General features: G+C 46.9%; 2 protein-coding genes across 8 annotated transcripts in view; one reads left to right on the top strand and one right to left on the bottom strand.

The window, feature by feature from the left end:
* The window catches only part of SLC7A9 (solute carrier family 7 member 9), a gene marked incomplete at its 5' end in the record, with an annotated part of 32861 nt that extends 31496 nt beyond the window's left edge, over positions 1 to 1365 (top strand). The window contains one exon of the mRNA XM_079907662.1: positions 694 to 1365. Within this exon, the coding sequence (XP_079763788.1) occupies positions 694 to 758 (65 nt within the window). The 3' untranslated portion in view covers positions 759 to 1365. The remainder of the gene's footprint in view (positions 1 to 693) is intronic.
* Positions 1366 to 1492: 127 nt separating this feature from the next.
* Positions 1493 to 17699, bottom strand: part of TDRD12 (tudor domain containing 12) — an 82953-nt gene continuing 66746 nt past the window's right edge. For 5 of the 7 annotated variants that reach the window (XM_079908772.1, XM_079908770.1, XM_079908769.1 and 2 more), the window contains 10 exons: positions 15123 to 15310; positions 14167 to 14377; positions 12854 to 12946; positions 10798 to 10970; positions 5837 to 5946; positions 4687 to 4747; positions 4485 to 4598; positions 4247 to 4400; positions 4091 to 4162; positions 1493 to 3628 (listed from right to left, as the gene is read on the bottom strand). In XM_079908772.1, coding sequence (XP_079764898.1) covers positions 3536 to 3628; positions 4091 to 4162; positions 4247 to 4400; positions 4485 to 4598; positions 4687 to 4747; positions 5837 to 5946; positions 10798 to 10970; positions 12854 to 12946; positions 14167 to 14377; positions 15123 to 15310 — 1269 coding nt within the window. In that variant the 3' untranslated portion in view covers positions 1493 to 3535. Of the gene's footprint in view, positions 3629 to 4090; positions 4163 to 4246; positions 4401 to 4484; positions 4599 to 4686; positions 4748 to 5836; positions 5947 to 9038; positions 9119 to 10797; positions 10971 to 12853; positions 12947 to 14166; positions 14378 to 15122; positions 15311 to 17699 lie in introns of those variants that run through there. The other 2 variants (XM_079908771.1, XM_079908773.1) reach the window with 2 other exon arrangements.

Here is a 17699-nt window from a genome sequence, read left to right as displayed (position 1 = left end):
TTACAACCTAAAGGCCTGAAATATGTCTTATTTCTCAGCTTTAGAATATTTAGCCGAGCTGTTCCGTACAGAAACCAATAAGAAGTTAAAATTAAGGAGGTAAAAAGAATTAACAACCTGTATTTTAAACAGGATGCAGACTTAGTGACTTCAGACCAAACATTCGATCTTTGGTCAGTGGTAGTTAAATACACACATATAACTGAGTCATTCATATTCTTCCTGTAAATGTTTTGGTGGCAGTAAAATATTTAGTAGGTTCCTAATGCTTTAATGGGAAATAACTTATCTCCAAAGAACCACCGTAGCTCCCAGGATGGATCTGCCCACCTCTACCCACCTGTGTCCCCTGAGCACAGGCTCTGATGTGAGACATCACCAAGAAGTAGTAATAATATCACTGCTCATTGATAAGCAAGGCGAAGCTAATTTTAATTTTTTTTAATTTTTTGCGGTACGCGGGCCTCTCACTGCTGTGGCCTCTCCCGTTGCGGAGCACAGGCTCCGGACACGCAGGCTCAGCGGCCATGGCTCACGGGCCCAGCCGCTCCGCGGCATGTGGGATCTTCCCGGACCGGGGCAAGAACCCGTGTCCCCTGCATCGGCAGGCGGACTCTCAACCACTGCGCCACCAGGGAAGCCCGCGAAGCTAATTTTAAATTACGGTTTTCTGACTGCACTTTTTCCCTCCAGAGCCTCTCACCATGCACCTTCAGATGCTGATGGAAGTCGTCCCCCCAGAGGAAGCTCCAGAGTGACAAAGCCCAGCCTCCTGTGGCCAAGTCTAAGCTGTGAAGAATTTATTTTTGTAAGCAGTATTTGTGGTTGTTTCTTCCTGATGTTTTTCTTAAGAAAAAAATGTATTCACATGTGTATAATACTGTTATTTTTAGCTATCCTTAGCTCTCTGGGTGGGTGTTTGCTGAAGTTAGCAGGTGAGGATGTAACCCAGCAGAAGGCTGGTGGCCAGGGAAGGGCTGAGTCAGAACGGCCCCCACCACACGGTGACTCTTCAACAAGGGGCACATCACACCTGCTTCAATAAAGGGAATTCTTGAAACTCAGTGATCAGAAAGGTGCATATGTGTGTGTGTATATATATATACATATATATATAAATATAAAATTGGTGGAACTTTTGCTTTGATTGAGATAGATTTTTAAAATACTAAAGTACAAATGCTTTACTACCTACCCATATTTCACCTGGGATGTATGTAGCAGGTCTGTCCCAGGCTGGACGTCAAGGCCCCCAGTGCAAAGCTGGCCGTCCAGAACCATTTGCAGCCTGTGTCCACAAGGGGCTCAAGGGGCTCAGCATCGCAGGTTCCCTGACAGCCTTCACTGGCATTCTGGTCAAACCAGAAAGTGTGGTGTATAAAATTCTATTTTGCATTTGGCACTCATGGATTTTCCTGACAAAATACGGTCTAAAAAAATGGAAAAAAGTAACATTTCTGTGAAAACACTGAAATTTTATTGATATACTGCAGAAGACACTCACACCAAAATTTACTAAGTGTGTGAGCAATTTTAGAAGCATAAAGACGAAAGTACTTTTACCAGGCATTTCAGAAATTTCCCCCCAAACGTGAGATCAGTACATATTAATAGTAGAGAACAAAAAAAGCAATTAGTAATTGTTTACATCTCACAAGCCGGTGTCCTATGTCTTACAAAATGTTATTCAGAACTTCAAATAACGGTAAATGTCTCAAAAAAGAAACTGAAATTTAAACATGGACCCTCCTCTGGCCAGTACTTTCATTTAGCTGGTAGTGAACCACACGAGAGCATCAGTATTCTATCTTCTCTGAGAGCAGGACCCCACCATTTACATGTGGGCAACACACGTTTGTGCAGCTCTACTGCTTGCTATTATTGTGGGCTGTTTTACGAAAGAGACAATACAACCGGGCACACACTGCAGGTGGCTAACAATCGCGAGGAAAGCCAGTGCAGCTCAGGAGGCCTGGCTGCCGACCCAGAGCCCTTCCCGGTGGAAGCAAAGTACACTGGATGAGGACATTAAAAGAGTTTTGCAGAATCAGGACCTTTGCCAGCAAAGACACCAGCACTTCACACTTCCCCAAGAGCCTGCCCTATTTAGCCAAGAAAAAGGAAAATCACTCCCCGTACACTTCATGTGCCAATCGGACACCTGCCAGTTAACCCACGGGAGTCACGGCAGCAGCAAGGATGCGCTCCTGGCAGCTGTCCAGGCTGGATGCCGGGTCCTCCCACCAGAGGGCAGCGGCCTGACCCCGCCCAGCAGCGCTTCGGGCCCCCGAGGCCAGGTGAGGCCCCACAAGGAGCTGAACGTCTTATTCTACAGATGAGGAAGCTGACAGCCAGATGGTGATCCACGCCTGCTCACAGGACACGACAGCTTGACGACAGAGAGTTTACCTCTCGTTTAATACCTGGGACATACCTGGTGGTTTATACCTGGGACATACACAAACTTGGGCACCTGTGCTTTCTGATGTGTAAAAAGAAGAAAGATCTTGCGGGCAGTTCCAACAACCTACCGATGCTCTTTTCCACTTCTAGGCAAAGCCGCCAGACCCACACTAAAGCAGTGCACAGGGTGTAAATTTCCCAATAGCTCGCCTGTCTAACTCTTTCCAGGTACCATGAAAAGTCAGGCTCTGGGCATTCCCACACTGAAGCGGTAATGACAATACACATTTCTTGATAACCTCGTGACCTTATTAAGGCACCGCAGCCTCATCCCAGGATGGAGTCATGAATGTTTTCAGGGCTCACCACATCCAGGTGTTCTGAGGGTTACCTCCAGGCACCCCACATGACCTTTTCCGTTTCCACTGGAGAGAAACCTGTGTCCTATGTGTCCAGGACTCTGCAGGTTCCAAGGGTTCTTCGGAAGCACTAGCTTTACCTCCGGAAAGCCCTGGGTCAGGCTGCTATTGCTGAGGGAACCCCATTCTCATCCTTGGAATGTCTCTTCACAGGAAGTAAACTTACCCTGGGTAGCTAGCAATATCGAAAGAATACTAGGAGTATTAGTACACAGACAGTTAACCCTGAATCTCAACTAACTCACGGTTGACAAGGTCTGTTAAGCCGTGCGGGGTATGAATTTTAAGAAATCTCAATTTATATGCACAAGAGAAGGTTTTAAGAATGTAACCAAACACAGGTCTAAATGAAAAAAAAGAAAAACGAACTCCAGATGGTACAGTTCATTACCCGAACGCCGCGGCGGGCATCACTCAACCTGAGTGCTGAGGTGGGCTTCACACCAGAGGCGATGGGCAGGACAGCCCAGCACTCGCTGTGTCTCTGCTTCTACCTTCCTTCCAGAGTCTCATCATCGGCCCATTGTTCAATCAGTTAAGAACTTCTCACCGTTACTAATCCCAGTGCCACAAGGTAGCACTTAGTTATACTTGATCCTTGAAGTGACAAAAGGTCTGAACGTGACTGCCTGTCTTCTCAGCTCTCGGTCATGTAGCAACGTCCATTTCTGTTCAGAGTCCTCTGGCCGCTCTGCAGGATTTAATTCACATTCTCATTCACTCTCACTTTCGTTTTCATCTGAAGCTTTGTCACTGGTCTCAACCAACTCTACCGCTTTGCAGGACGGGTTTTTAGAATTTACCAGCTAAGAGAGATAGGATTAAAAATATGTTACTAATTATAGATTAATTAGCAAATCTCCCCCCCTCACCGCCCCCCATTATTTTGGTCGTTGCAGAAAAAGTCCCTTGGGTTCTAGCTCTGTATTTTGTGACCTATTTTATATTTTCATTATTTTAAGCAAGAAACAAGCAGGTAAAATTTGCCTGCTTATGAATAAACGATTTTCCTAGGAGAAATATTTGTAAAAGTGTTATAAGGAGGTATGTTTATAACCAAGAGTTGATAACGTCCTCAAAGCAGAACATTTAGCACCAAGATCAACCACGAGGAGAAAACAGATACCTAAGAGCTTTACGTGAAGACCCATTTCCACGAAGGCCACATTGCTGAAGTCAGCTGAGTGACTGCGTCCACCGCCCACCCCCCCCCCCCCCCCCGGTGCTCAGGACCTACGACTCTCCAAGGGATGGGTGCCCCCCCTTACCCTGGAGAAGTGGCTATCCTCATCCTCGTCACATTCTTTCCAGTGATCAAAATCAAAAGCCACGTTAGGATTCTGTTCAATATAACAGTTTATGTTAAGTGAGAGAATAAAACATGCTCAGCGTGTTAAGCCCAAGTGCAGCTGATTTCAACTCACCCTCTGTCTGAGTAAGCCACACCAAGACTCCTTTTTCTCTTTCGAAAGAGTGATTATTGGTTCACCATTTTCCACTGTGCACTTGCAATCATCTTTTATTATGTTGGCCTGCAGCTCCAAATCAGCCGAGTAAAATCTCTCTCCCACCCAGGCACTAGGTTTACAAAAGGAAAGCAGGTCAGCCTTCTAAAGTGTTAGAAATTACTTCCTTTACTTTGTAAGCTATCCATAAACCCACCTGAAAACAACTCTATCTCTAAAGTATTTACATTTGTAATCTTTTACATTCCTTATTCTTATCTTCAATATGACCACATCCTCTTTTTGGAACCATTTTATTTGTGGGTGGAAGCTAGAAGAAAGTGAAGAGGATTATACACTCATCTCTGTTTATTCGCTAGGCAAGAAAGGGAAGCAGACCCCAACAATGATGAGCATACCTTTTCAGAGGCCCTGTAGTTTTGTTAATGGAAGCATCTCCAGTGTTTTCAGGTAAAGTTTCTGTACAAAGAGTCAAATTTTCCTATAGGTTATTGATATGTGACTCCATAATATATGTATATATATGTACTTTTTTGCATTTTATGCAACTTTCAGTTGAGGAACTACTCACTAAGACTGTAAGAGTATAAACTTCATAGTAACCAAAGTATCCAATTGCAAAGAATCATTTTAAAAAATTAAAATGCAGATCACTTAGTATAACTAAGAAACAGATATCAGACTAAGAAAACAAATATTTGCCTTGTTAAATATTATGATTAAACAACTGGGAGAGTAAACTCTCTGAAAAGGAACCACATATAATTATTGGCCACAGGATACAAATGCTCCAGTGTCTCTGCATCTTAACCTGCTAGGGCCCCACTAACGGCTTCCAGAACAGTGGCCAGTACACACAAGGAACCACTGCTGGACATAACATTGCCTAAAACAATGCAAGTTAAATTCTCAATCTGAAACATCTGAAGCTTCCAAAGACCTGAGCGAAAATGTTTATGAGCAGCTCTGTTAACAGTAGGTCCAAAACTGAAAACAACCAATGTCTGGTAACAGGTGAACAGCTAAATAAACTGTAGTATATGCATATCATGGAATACACAACTCAGCAATAAAAAAGTACCACTGCTACTTGCAATAATCTAGATGAATTTCACAGACATAAAGTTGAGTGAAAGAAGACACAAGAGTGTATACCATGTGCTTCCAATTCAGCAACACTGATGGTGACAGAAGTCGGAACAGGGGTTACTGGGCAGGGTTACAGACAGGGAGGGTGCGTAAGCGAGACCACTGGGGTTCTGGAAATGTTCAATTGCTTGATCTGGGTGTGGGTAATGGTAATACACATAGGAAAAATTCTGATGAGCTGTACACTTAAGATCTGTGCACTTTTACTGGGTGAGCATTATACTTCAAATAAGAAAAAAGTTACCAAAAAAATTGGAAGCCGTACTGTCAAAAATAGAAAGTTGGGTAGTATCAGTTTCTGTCACCTTCTCTCTAATTCATCTAAAAGTGGAAAGCCTAAACGTTGGTAAATTTCCAAGCATTAATGATTTTAAGTTAACCCTCTTTTACATAACCAACCATGTGTTGGGTTTTCCGAGTTTGCCTGGGAGTCGGCACCTCTCTCTGAGCCCTTGTCCTCTTGCTGTGTGCTCTGCAGACAAGCATCGTCTTCTGTTGAAGAAGGCATCCTGGGTAGAAGAGGCAGAGGTTAACTGTGAGACGAGGAGACAGGCAAAATCTGGCTCCCTACAGGGACCTCCTGGCAAGAAGAGGGAGGCAGGCCAGCAACACACGTCTGTGAAGTACCTCCTACCACGAGTCAGACCTGCACAGAGCTTACGGCTCATTTACAGATGACGGGCAGGTCAGTCAGCTCTGGGCACTACTGCGCCCCTGGCATCGGGTGCAGAGTAGCTGATCGACACACACATATCATCCGATAAAGGCAGGAACTCATTTACCGAAATAAAATTCTTTTCAAATCACTTAGAGGATAGTATGCACCGCTACCCACTTCAAAGAGGATAACACAAGCCATCTCCTTTCCTCTCCTGCCCTAGCCTCCCCAGAGACACCCTCTTACCAGTCTGGATCTACTGCTAGAAACATTCTTTGCATAAAAAGGCAAATACTGCCATCTGTATCTTTCTAGCTAAAAGACACACACGCGAGTTTAAACACATGGGAACCTACTACATTCACTTTTCTACCCCTTATTTTATTGTACTTAATAAGTGGAGATTATTCCATATCAGTATATAGAGGGCTATCTCATTCTTGTAAAACTTTTTAATTGTGCTTTTCTTTTGGTTGTTTGAACAGGTAACCACATGCATGTGGTTCAATATTTAAAAATAAATAGAAAGGTCTACACAGTGAAAAATCTACCTCTCACCTCTGTTCCCCAACCACCAATTTCCTTCCTCATGGGTGACAGTGTAATTCATTTTTTGTGCATCCTTTTTGAGATAATTCAAGCGTAAAGGAGCAAACCTATACAAACACGTGTGTACTCACACACACACACACACACACACACACACACCTGTGGTTAGGGAGTGTGCGTGTGTGTCTCCAAGGGGACGACTGACGGACACCCATGATGCCTGTGGCATGGAGGGCAGTGTCCCACGTTCCAGCCACCCGGGCAGGGACCCCTCCTCAGGCCTCGTTCTCCTCACCGCTGTGCAGCCCCAGACGCTCTGCTGCCCACCCTCTTCCTCCACCACGGCTCTGATCTCCCCTCGACCCTCATCTCCTGGGGTCCTGTTCCTTCCGCCTCTCACACTTACACAAGTTCTGACTCTCCTCAAACCCCATCAAACCAGAGCCTCCCCAGCCGCTTTCCTGAGCTCTGGGCTTACACCTTCACTAACCTGAAACTCATGTCCAAACCCACTCAGTGTGTCCTCCTCTCCGAGCTGGCTACTCTCAGTCGTGAGGGCTCAGAATTATACAGTCACACTCCCCTGGGTCTGCCAACCACTAAGCCCTGTGGCTTCCAGATCTTCACGTCCCCAGACTCTGTCCTCTTTCCCAGTCTGCTGTAGGAATGGTGCCATTCTCCTCACTTCTGGTCCAACCATCACAGCTCCCCAACCCACCTCCCCACATGGAGTCCCTTCCTGGAGGCAGGCTCCCTCCGTAGACTGCGAGGCCTCTGCACGTCCCTCTGCCTGTGATTATCACCAAGGTGCGCGGCACTCCTGTGCAACCACAGAATCACATGTGCAGAGGGACTGAGCAGAGTGCTCTGTGCAGAGCTGGGGCTCAACAGTAGTTGCGGTGTTTCCTATAAGTGATCAATCTGTCTTGATTAAATCTACTGAACTGTAGTAGTGTCTTCATTTTTAAAAGAATATCTTAAAAGTAAGCATGGAGCAAATTTTGTTTCCTGAAAGTGTGTAGAAAACAAAATGTATCCTAATTCCATAGGCACCCAATTTTATTAAGATAGAAACCTCTACAAACTTAAGACTATTTTAATCTTTGCCATGTTCTTTGAAATTCTCCTACCCTCAGCAGTAATTCAGGAACCCTTCAAGGTCTCCAATGGTCACAGCATTAAATCCACTGGTCAGTTCTCAGTCCTCGTTTCATTGGCCTCGCAGCACCTGGCCGCTCATGGCTCCCTGCTCTGTGAAACCCTTCCCTCACCTGCTGTCCTGGACGCCCTCCCCGGCCCCCCGGCTCCAGGCTGCTGCTTCTCGGGCTCCTCCCCCATGTCCCCACTGCCAGCCACCTCTCAACATTAGAGTCCCAGTGCTCAATCCTTCGGGGCCTTGTCCAGCAACCTGGCTCTCAATACCAGGATCTGCTGACCAGGCCCCCCCGAGACCACACGCCCACTACAGTTACATTCAGAAACCCGCTGCTTCTCACCACCTCCACAAAACCACCCTAGTCTGAGCCGCTGTCATCCTGTCCTGAACTCTGGGCACAGACTTTGTCCCCTGCTCCAGTCTGTTCTCAACACAGTAGCCCAGAATGTTCTGATTAAGCCACTCCTCTGCTCAAAACTCTCTCATGGTTCCACCTCCTCCTCCGAGGAGCCCACCCGAGCTACGGGCACAGGGTCCAACAAGATCTGACCTTCACACCTACATTCTCCCCTTGTTTGCTGCTCTGGTCACTGCAACTTCCTCTCTGCTCCTGGAATCAAGGAATAACCAAGCCTTCCCTCTGCCCACATGGGTCTACGCCTCGGTATCTGCCTGGGTCAGGCCTCACCTCTTGGGTCTTTGCTCAACGTCTCAGACCCCAAACTACCCCGTCTTCCCTTCTGTGTTGATCTGCTCCATCTCACATACCACCACATTATCCACTCTGTATTTCTGTAACCTGTTCATCATTTGTCTCCACTGAAATGTGAGCTGGCCCCTCATCTGTTTTGTTCACTACTGTATCCCCAGTAGACAATCAATAAATAGTTGCTGAATAAATGAACAAATTTTAAAATTTCAACTTTACCTATTGGCAACTTCAGTTAGAAGTATTTATCTATTAATTAGGTCAAATGAAACAAAGTCAGACTGAACAAAATATTCCAGCATCCAAAACACACACAGAGCAAAACGGAGGATTAGGAAGCTCCAGGTTCCCATTTCCCCATAGACACGCTGAAAGAACCACCAGAAGCTGTCTGGACCACCTTCCTGTCCCCCCACCCCCCTACCCCCAAAACCAGAGAGGGCAGAGCAGACTTCGTGTGTGAATTACTGTGTAGTCCACTCTAAGCCATCTGGGGGACACCTGAGGGACTATAATGCAAGATGCTCACCTCTGTTTCACGGAACTCAGAACACAGGCAGGAAAGCTGTGGGCACTGCTCAGAAGAGGCCACTACAGACCCATGGACACCTGAGGCAAGGTATGATGCAAGGAGACACACAACAGACCATCAAAGGCCTGGAGAAGCTAGGGGGAGACTCGCTGGAAATTAGGACATTCAAAAGGGGACTGAGAGGGCTTCCCTGGTGGCGCAGTGGTTGAGAGTCTGCCTGCCGATGCAGGGGACACGGGTTCGTGCCCCGGTCTGGGAAGATCCCACATGTCGCGGAGCGGCTGGGCCCGTGAGCCATGGCCGCTGCGCCTGCTCGTCCGGAGCCTGTGCTCCGCAACGGGAGAGGCCACAACAGTGAGAGGCCCACGTACCGCAAAAAAAAGAAAAAAGGTGGGGGGGGACTGAGAAAGCCACGTGCAGCCGAGGCAAGACGCACGCTCAGAAAAGTCCTGAGAGGACCCTAAGCTTTCATTTCAGGCTGATTTCTAGCCGAGGACATGGAGAAAACAGGAACCTTGTACACTGCTGGAGGGAACATAACACACAGCTGTTGTGGAAACAGTTTGGCAGTTCAAAAACTTAAACGTGGAATTGCCATGGGATCCAGAAATTCCAAAAGAGCTGAAAGCAGGAATTTAAACAGATATTTGTACAGCAATGTTCATAGCAGCACTATTCACAACAGCCAAATATCCGCAGTACATCCATACAATGGAGTATTTTTCAGCCTTCAAAGCACAGAAATTCTGAAACCTGCTACAACATGGATGAACCTTGAAAACATTACGCTAAGTGAAATAAGCCAGACACAGAAGGACAAATATTGTATGATTCCATTTATATGAGGTACCCAGAAGAGGTAAATTAATGGAAACAGAAAGTAGAACGGAGGTTCCCAGGGGCCGAGGGAATGGGAGAATGGGCATTACGGTTTAATGGGTACAGAGTTTCTGTTGGGATGATGAAAACTTCTGGAGAATGTGGTGACAGTTACACAACAATGTGAACGTACTTACTGCCACTGAATTGTATACTTAAAAAACAGTTACTGTGGGCTTCCCTGGTGGCGCAGTGGTTGAGAGTCCGCCTGCCAATGCAGGGGACGCGGGTTCGTGCCCCGGTCCGGGAGGATCCCACATGCCGCAGAGCGGCTGGGCCCGTAAGCCATGACAGCTGAGACTGTGCGTCCGGAGCCTGTGCTCCGCAATGGGAGAGGCCACAACGGTGAGAGGCCCGCGTACCGCAAAAAAAAAAAGCAGCAGCCAGATATGAAAGAGACACATTGCATGATTCCATTCAAAGTATGAACCAGGGAAGAGCCATCCATGCTGTTTTGTGTCTGGAAAGCAGCTGCCCTTGCGGGGGGAGCAGGAGGTGTCTCTGAGTCATGCCCTGTTTCTGATCTGGTGCTGGTTTCTGTGCTCAGAAAATCCACCAAGCCACACTTACAATACGTGTTCTTTTCTGTATGTGTGCTGTCAATAAAAAGCTAACAAAAATTCATTCTGTAAGAGATACAGATGAAATATATTTCGAATTTGTTTTATAATAGTCAAACAAAAACAAAAACAAAAACAAAAATGTGGGCTGGGGTTTGGATAAAATAAGACTCCCCAAATGTTGGTAATTATTGAAGCCGAGTGATGGGAACGCAGAGACTCATTAAACTATTCTACTTTCAGAAAAATGTCCATAACACTTGTGAGTTATACTGCCACAAAACAGCTCTTCCAAAAGGAGACAAAAGTCCACTTACAGGGTCTGGCTTACGCTTTCTTCAAAAGTTGGCATTTTAGCTCCTTTGTATAATTTTTTCAGTTGTTCTACATGTTCTGAGTTATCAATGCCCATTCCCATTGACAAAATTTCAGCTCGAACATTATAATCAATGACAGAAGTTCTCAAGTTTTCAAGTTTTGTAGTGTGCACCTTGAATGAAAGAAAAAATATGTTTGCAGGAATTACACTTAGAACTTTAGATGAATCACAAACACTCTCACCGTGGCCTCCCGATCTCACTGTGCAATGTCTGATGCACCAGGGCATGTGCCACCACAAGGGCCTCCTCACTGGAATCTTCCAGAACCCAGCCCCGTACTGGAGAAATATGATCAGGTGTGGGGCTGGGGCCAAAATCAAGCCCCGAGGTAAAATCCCAGACAAGACCCATCCGTGATGCTGTAACCACACGCACAATTCTTAAATCTTTCTGGTTCTCCTTCCTGTGCTTTTTACCTCTCCTCACAAGAAGGCTCAGGGTCTTCAGATGCCCAGAAAGGGCCTACACCAAGGCCCTAAATCCTGCATCCTGGACAGTTTCCTCCACTTGTTTTTTTCTGCAACCAAAACATTCTCATCCATTTCGGTTTACACAAAATTAAGTAAAACATGAAAATCTGCAATTGTCTGATTCCTGCTGGTGGGAGGTGTGGCCCCAGGACTTTCATGGGGGTCGGAGTAGACCAGGCTGGCGCTGGCTGGGGCGCCTCCCCGGGGAGCGCGGGAATCAGGAATGCACTCCCATCCAGGGATAGCAGAAGAGCCTTTCTCCACTCAGCCTGGGGACCGAGCTGGTGTTGGGGGGAGAAGGCGGCAGGTGTGGGGTCTGTCTCCCCTCCAGTGTGCCATGAACAGTGCTACACTTTGGAGCTGCGGAAGCATGTTTGCCAGGTGGGTTTTCTTTTTTTTTTTTGCTTCATTCTCTTAGCTATAGTTTAAAAAATCCTTGCTTAATAAAGTTTCCATTTTTTTCTCTGATGAAAAACCACCACAATATTGACTATTATGACATCGACTAAAACCCCCCCAGACCTCTTCATTTACCTGCACTGGTAGTCTCTACCTTCCCTTCTAAAAATCATATTCTCCTCTTACTCTTAAATCTTATACCCAAACTCTTCTTTTCCATGTTAAGGCTTTTTCACTCTTATAAAAAGAACTTTCAACAAAAGTTTTTATGAACTGAATTCCTTTAAATCGTATAAATAATCATAATAATTAAGATTTAAGTGTAACAGAGCAAAACTCTGAATTGAAAAGTAGAGTTCCCAGGGTGCAAGCAGAGGGGGGACGGTGCCGGCCTCAGCAGGGACGGGCTGAGGCCCTGAGTCACATGTCCTGGCCTCATGCTCAGTCCCACCCACCCCCACAGGGTAGGAGTCTGCTCATGGATGGAATTCCAGTGCCCCATACAGGTCCTAGCACACAGTAGGTGCTCAATAAATATCTGCTGAATGGATGAGGTAGGAACCACAAACATAATAAAATCTGTCTTGGAAAGCCTGAGGACCGGAATCCTCCACATTACTGACCACTTTAAGATCACTTACAACTACACCAGCACAGGCTGTGCTTCTGCAGGGCAGTTACTGTCCCAGGGCTTCCCACCTGTGTGGGCAGAGGACTGTGAAATGGGATTACCAGTGCACAGTCACCACTTGGAAAAGAATTATAAATGGGAGACACTGCCGTGTGTACTAACTATTAATAGTTTCATGAAGTTTCTGTCTCGGTTGTTATGTGTGAGCGTGTGTGATTTATACACACACACACACACACACACACACACACACACACACACAACCTGTGAGCGCTGGGTTACAATATAAAAGGTTCCCTTAAACCAAAAAACCCATGACCACATTCATGACCCAAATAACATGGAAAAAGCTCTCCTTTACACAGAGCCCTTATCAAATAAGCCTCCGTTTATGTGAGGCAAATAGTTATTCAAGCAACAGGTTAGAATAATTTGGATAATTTTAGGGGCCCATCCAAACACACGTTTCTTTTCAAGAAAAACGCATACTTACCATTGGATCAATCCAAACCGTATTTCCTAAAGCCAACATCACTTTTGCATCATGCAGTTTCCCATTAATTTTATGATGAATGTACCTAGTAACCTGAAAAAAAAAAAAACACTTAAGTAATTTATCTGAAGGTTTAAAAAAATACTTTATTCTGTATGTGCTCTATAGTTTTGCAAGAAGCTTTTCCATGCCTTTCATTTGAGCCTCCCGACCACCCCATGGGGCAGGTTATGGAGGCCATCACACCCCTTCACCAACAAGGGTAACCATCAGTGGAGACGAATGAGGACAGGTGCAAAGGTGAGTCCCGAGCACAGGGTGTTCCAGCTGCTCCAGAGGACGAGGTCACACACTGGGGCTGCTCAGCAGCAGGGACACTGGGGTTGGGGGGCCCTGGTCCCCAGCAACAGTAGAACTCTCTCTCCTCACTCTCTCACTGAGCTTCCAAAGAAAGAAACATCCATCCTTTAAAGACAGGCTGACAGCTGACAGAGGGGATGGGGGACACGCACCCACGCTGGGAACCACGCGGTGTGAGGAGTCCACAGCACACACCTGTGCTGGGGACTCACCTCTGCACCTGTCCTCATTCAACTCCACTGTTTACAACCCAAACCTTTTGCTTTGCCAACGGCAATGGCTTCTTTCATATCCTGTTAATCAGACTGTAGGAAATGGAGCCTTCCTTTGAAGAATCAGGAGCCTCATTATGAACAGGACTTAGTGCTCTGGTGACGTCCCTGCCGGGCCGAAGGCGGGGCCTCTCCACCCACCCAAGACGGCATGTGCTCCACGCCTTGGTACAGGGGGGCTTCTTCGCCTTCACAGTGCCTTATCCGCTCTGCTTGGTGACATGCTAGTTACCCACTCTGAAGGACCCAGAGGGCACGTCCCCTCCTTTGGAAGCTTTTCTGGACTCTCTCTCTCTTTCCTTGCCCAGCTTCCCAAGCCCAGTGGAATTACCTGGTCCCTCTGGCGAGGGTCCATCACCTATGTGACCCCCGTGACACGGGTATCCTAAGCGCATACACTGTTTATTCTCTTTAAGTAACAGCCAGTTTATTTTTAGCACAGTGCATATTTTACACCCAAAGTGTGCGAGCACTAATGACGACCACGGCCCATCACGCCCGGCCTCTCTGAGGGCTCAGAGCTGGTCTACACATGGCGCCGGGAGTGCGTTCCTGACCAGAAACAGGAAGCAGTGAACCCAAACCCAATACTCCAAATTCAAATACACCTCAATTCTGTGTATATTCTGGGTTAAATATATTCTGAAAGTCAACAAAATATAAAAAGCCCAAATAACTCACCTTTGGATTCCATTCAATCTCATTGTCCGCGGGTTTCACTCTACAAACGATAAACTCCACGGCTTGAGGGGGCAGAGTGTGGAAACTTTCTGGGAGGTGAAGCAACTGGTCTCTTGTGATGAGTTTGGTCCTGCCTTCATCTATGAACTTCACAAGGACATTATCCAGGGCCCACGTGTCCTCCTTCTGGCTCACCTCCAACACCTGAACCCTACAGGACAACAGTGGCCTCAGTCTAACACAGAGACCCGAAGGGAAATAATCGTCGCCTTGGCTTCCTCGTTAGAAGCAAACCACACAAAAGTTCCCTAAACTGCACGGCTTTACTCCATACTAGAAATAAAATAACTGAAGTCACCAAGAGCACTTAGCCATGAGTTATTTAATTCAAGTATTCCTATGTATAAAAAACAGTGTAGTACTTTGAATAAAGGAAATTCCTTTATCTGACAACACAAGAAAAATTAACATAGCAAATTAAATGTTCCAAGGTTCTCAATCTGGGCTATCACCAAGCGGGGACGGGTGGGGCATTCGAGGGCCATCGGTGCAAACAGGCACACGAGGCAGGATGGAACGCTGACAGTGCCACTTCTTGGGCTGACCTAGCTGACTTACATAGCCTCACCAGGGCTCAGTCTGCTTCTCTGTAAAATGGGAACTGTGCCCACTTGATGGGAATTTTGTAAGAATTAAGTGAGTCGATGACTGTCCATAGGTGAATGTCACACTGTCATCCACGCTCTGTGCTCAGCAGCCCCAGGGCAGAGGAGCCTCGAGAGTACGGCTGAGCCGGACCAGGGTGAACACGACCCCACCACCGCCCTCCTGGGAGGCAGCCAGGCTCAGTACGTGTACACCGGTCATACGGGCAGAGATGAAAACAGCGATTCAACACCCCTTGAAGTCACCTTATGCTTCACAACTTCTAGAGATGAAATAAAGAGACACTTTACCTGTGAAAAGCTACTTTTTCTGCTAATCCATATAATCCAAATTTCTCCACCTTTTCAACAGTTGTTTTATTACTGGAATCTTCGAAATACGCTTTCATCTCAGCAGCAAGAGTTGCATAAAGATCCACATGTTTATCAACTATGCGACCAAAGTAATTTGTTGCATTCAAAACATAAAAGGGTATTATCTGGAACATAAACAGTAAACATATCCAGAAAACAAACTCACTCTAACTAACACACCACTGTAAAGCAATTGTACTCCAATAAAGATGTGAAAAAAATAAAATAACATAAAATCCCTTCAAAAAAAAAAAACAGGGCTTCCCTGGTGGCGCAGTGGTAGAGAATCTGCCTGCCAAGGCAGGGGGCACGGGTTCGAGCCCCGGTCTGGGAAGATCCCACATGCCGCAGAGCAACTAGGCCCATGAGCCACAACTACTGAGCCTGCGCGTCTGGAGCCTGCACTCCGCAACAGGAGAGGCCGTGATAGTGAGAGGCCCCCGCTCGCTGCAACTAGAGAAAGCCCTCGCACAGAAACGAAGACCCAACACAGCCAAAAATAAATAAATTAATTAATTAATTAATTTTTAAAAACCCCAAAATACAAAAACCTCAATCTGAAGCAAAGAGGTATCTGCAGAAGTCAGCACCTGACCTAAGAGCCCAAAGCACACAACAGGGATTTAAAAATAAACTAGGAAACTGACCAAAAAACAGAATAAAAACCTTAGCATACACACAAATAATTATAGTTTCACTTTAAATTTAATGGAAGTGGTTTGGGTAAATATTAGTTTAAAGCTTTATTATTAGTAAGTGTTCCTTTGTTTACTTTTTAACTGCACTTTAGAAAAATCCTTAAAAAAACATAGCCTCCGTGTCTCTGGAGCCCTTTCTGAAGTATTTTAGTGAGAGCCTGCTGTGTCCGAGGCACAAGGAACTCAGAGAGGAAGCATGTCCTGCAGGGACCCTAAGCAACCGTGGGTGGACAGATGTGCCACAGCTGTGTGTGGTCAAGAAGACAACTCTTCACAGGCAAGTGTACGCAGGGTTATTGGCGTGTGTTGGGGTGTCGGTGCGCACAGGTACGCAAGAGTACGGAGGAGGCATTCCAGACAGGGGGCAAACAGTATGCATTAGGGCAGGGAGCCCTGGCTACAGGGCGGGAGTGAGCAGATGGCAGGAGTGAGCAGTGGTTATTTGGTGAGGGGGCAGTGCCATCTGGGAGGCAAGGCAGGCAGGGGAGAGGTCACCCCTTGTGACCAAAAGGTGCTGGATCTCACAGGGCTGACAGCCGGTGGCTCTCCTCTGTGCTCGCCCCCCCACCAGCTTCATTGCCTGCACCCCTCACACTCGCCATAAGCCTTGTCCTACTCCACAAACATTCCACACAACTCCTACCTCAGGGCCTTTGCACTTGCTGCTTCCTCTGCCTGGAATATCCTTCCCTAGATAGTCTCACGGCTGGATCCTTCTTATCATTTGGCTCTCGGGGCAGCTAACCCCTCCTCAGAGGGCCCCTCCCTTCCTCTAATTTCCAAAGGGCCCCGTGTCCCCCAGCACACACCACGGAACTTCACTGCATTTCATCCTCTCCGCAGCACTGTCACCATCTTACTCACTGCTGACCGTCCCCACTGGAAGGTGAGCCGGGAGAGGACAAGTAGCACGTCTGTCATGGTTCCCAACCCAGCCACCCTCCAGCCCGTGGAGAGTCTGCCTCAGGGAACCCCCAGTGCTCTGTCAAGCCGGCCCTCATCTCGGGCAGGGAATTCAGTATTCCTTCTAGCCCGGCAGATGGCCTCTCCCAGGGAGTCTTCTCCCCTATGGTTTAGGGGCCCCAACAACCTGGCATCCCAGACAGAAGCCCACTGGGTGACAGGAGTCAGTGGACAGGAGGTGCAGGGGATGGGAAAAACTCTCGCTACAATGTTATGAGAGCTTGGCAGGATATAACATACACTCCAACTGCAAATATAGTTTTTGAAAGATGCACAAAGAAAACAGAGAAAATATACTAAGATGCCAATGGTGACTGTTTTAGGATGACAGGAGTAAGGGGAGAGTTCCTTTTCCCCCGCATTTCCTAAGTTAGAAGGCTCTGTGTTCAGCACACACTGATGAACAGAGTCCAGGCCCGAGCAGGCATCAGTGTGTGGCAGTCCCCTCCACACGGCGTCAGCACATCCACGACACGCCGAGCTGGCAGAACGGAGGTGGCAAAAAGCAGCTTGTGGACTGGACTCTCCTGCCAGGAGGGCGAGAGCGTGAGGCCTCCACACAGGTGACCCACTCTTCCTGGTTCCAGCACCGAACATCCTGGGTGGTGGGAAACCCCTCAGTCCTGGGCACATGGGACGGTCCCTTCTGGCCACACACCTCCCCACCTGTTTCGATGCCCCTCTCGCCAGTAATTCAGTTTGTTACGGTTGCAGGACACAAGGTAAGATACAGAAATCCATCACATTTCTAAAACAATTAGAAAAATAACAATGACATCCAAAAACATGAAATGCTAGGGATGAGTTTAACACAAAAAGTAGAAGATCCATCTACTGAAAACTGTAACACGTT

The sequence above is a fragment of the Stenella coeruleoalba genome (assembly GCF_951394435.1).
Source record: "Stenella coeruleoalba genome assembly, chromosome: 20".
Taxonomy (NCBI): Eukaryota; Metazoa; Chordata; class Mammalia; order Artiodactyla; family Delphinidae; genus Stenella; species Stenella coeruleoalba.
Note: the sequence above shows the minus strand (reverse complement) of the source record. Positions and strands in the feature narration are given on the sequence as shown.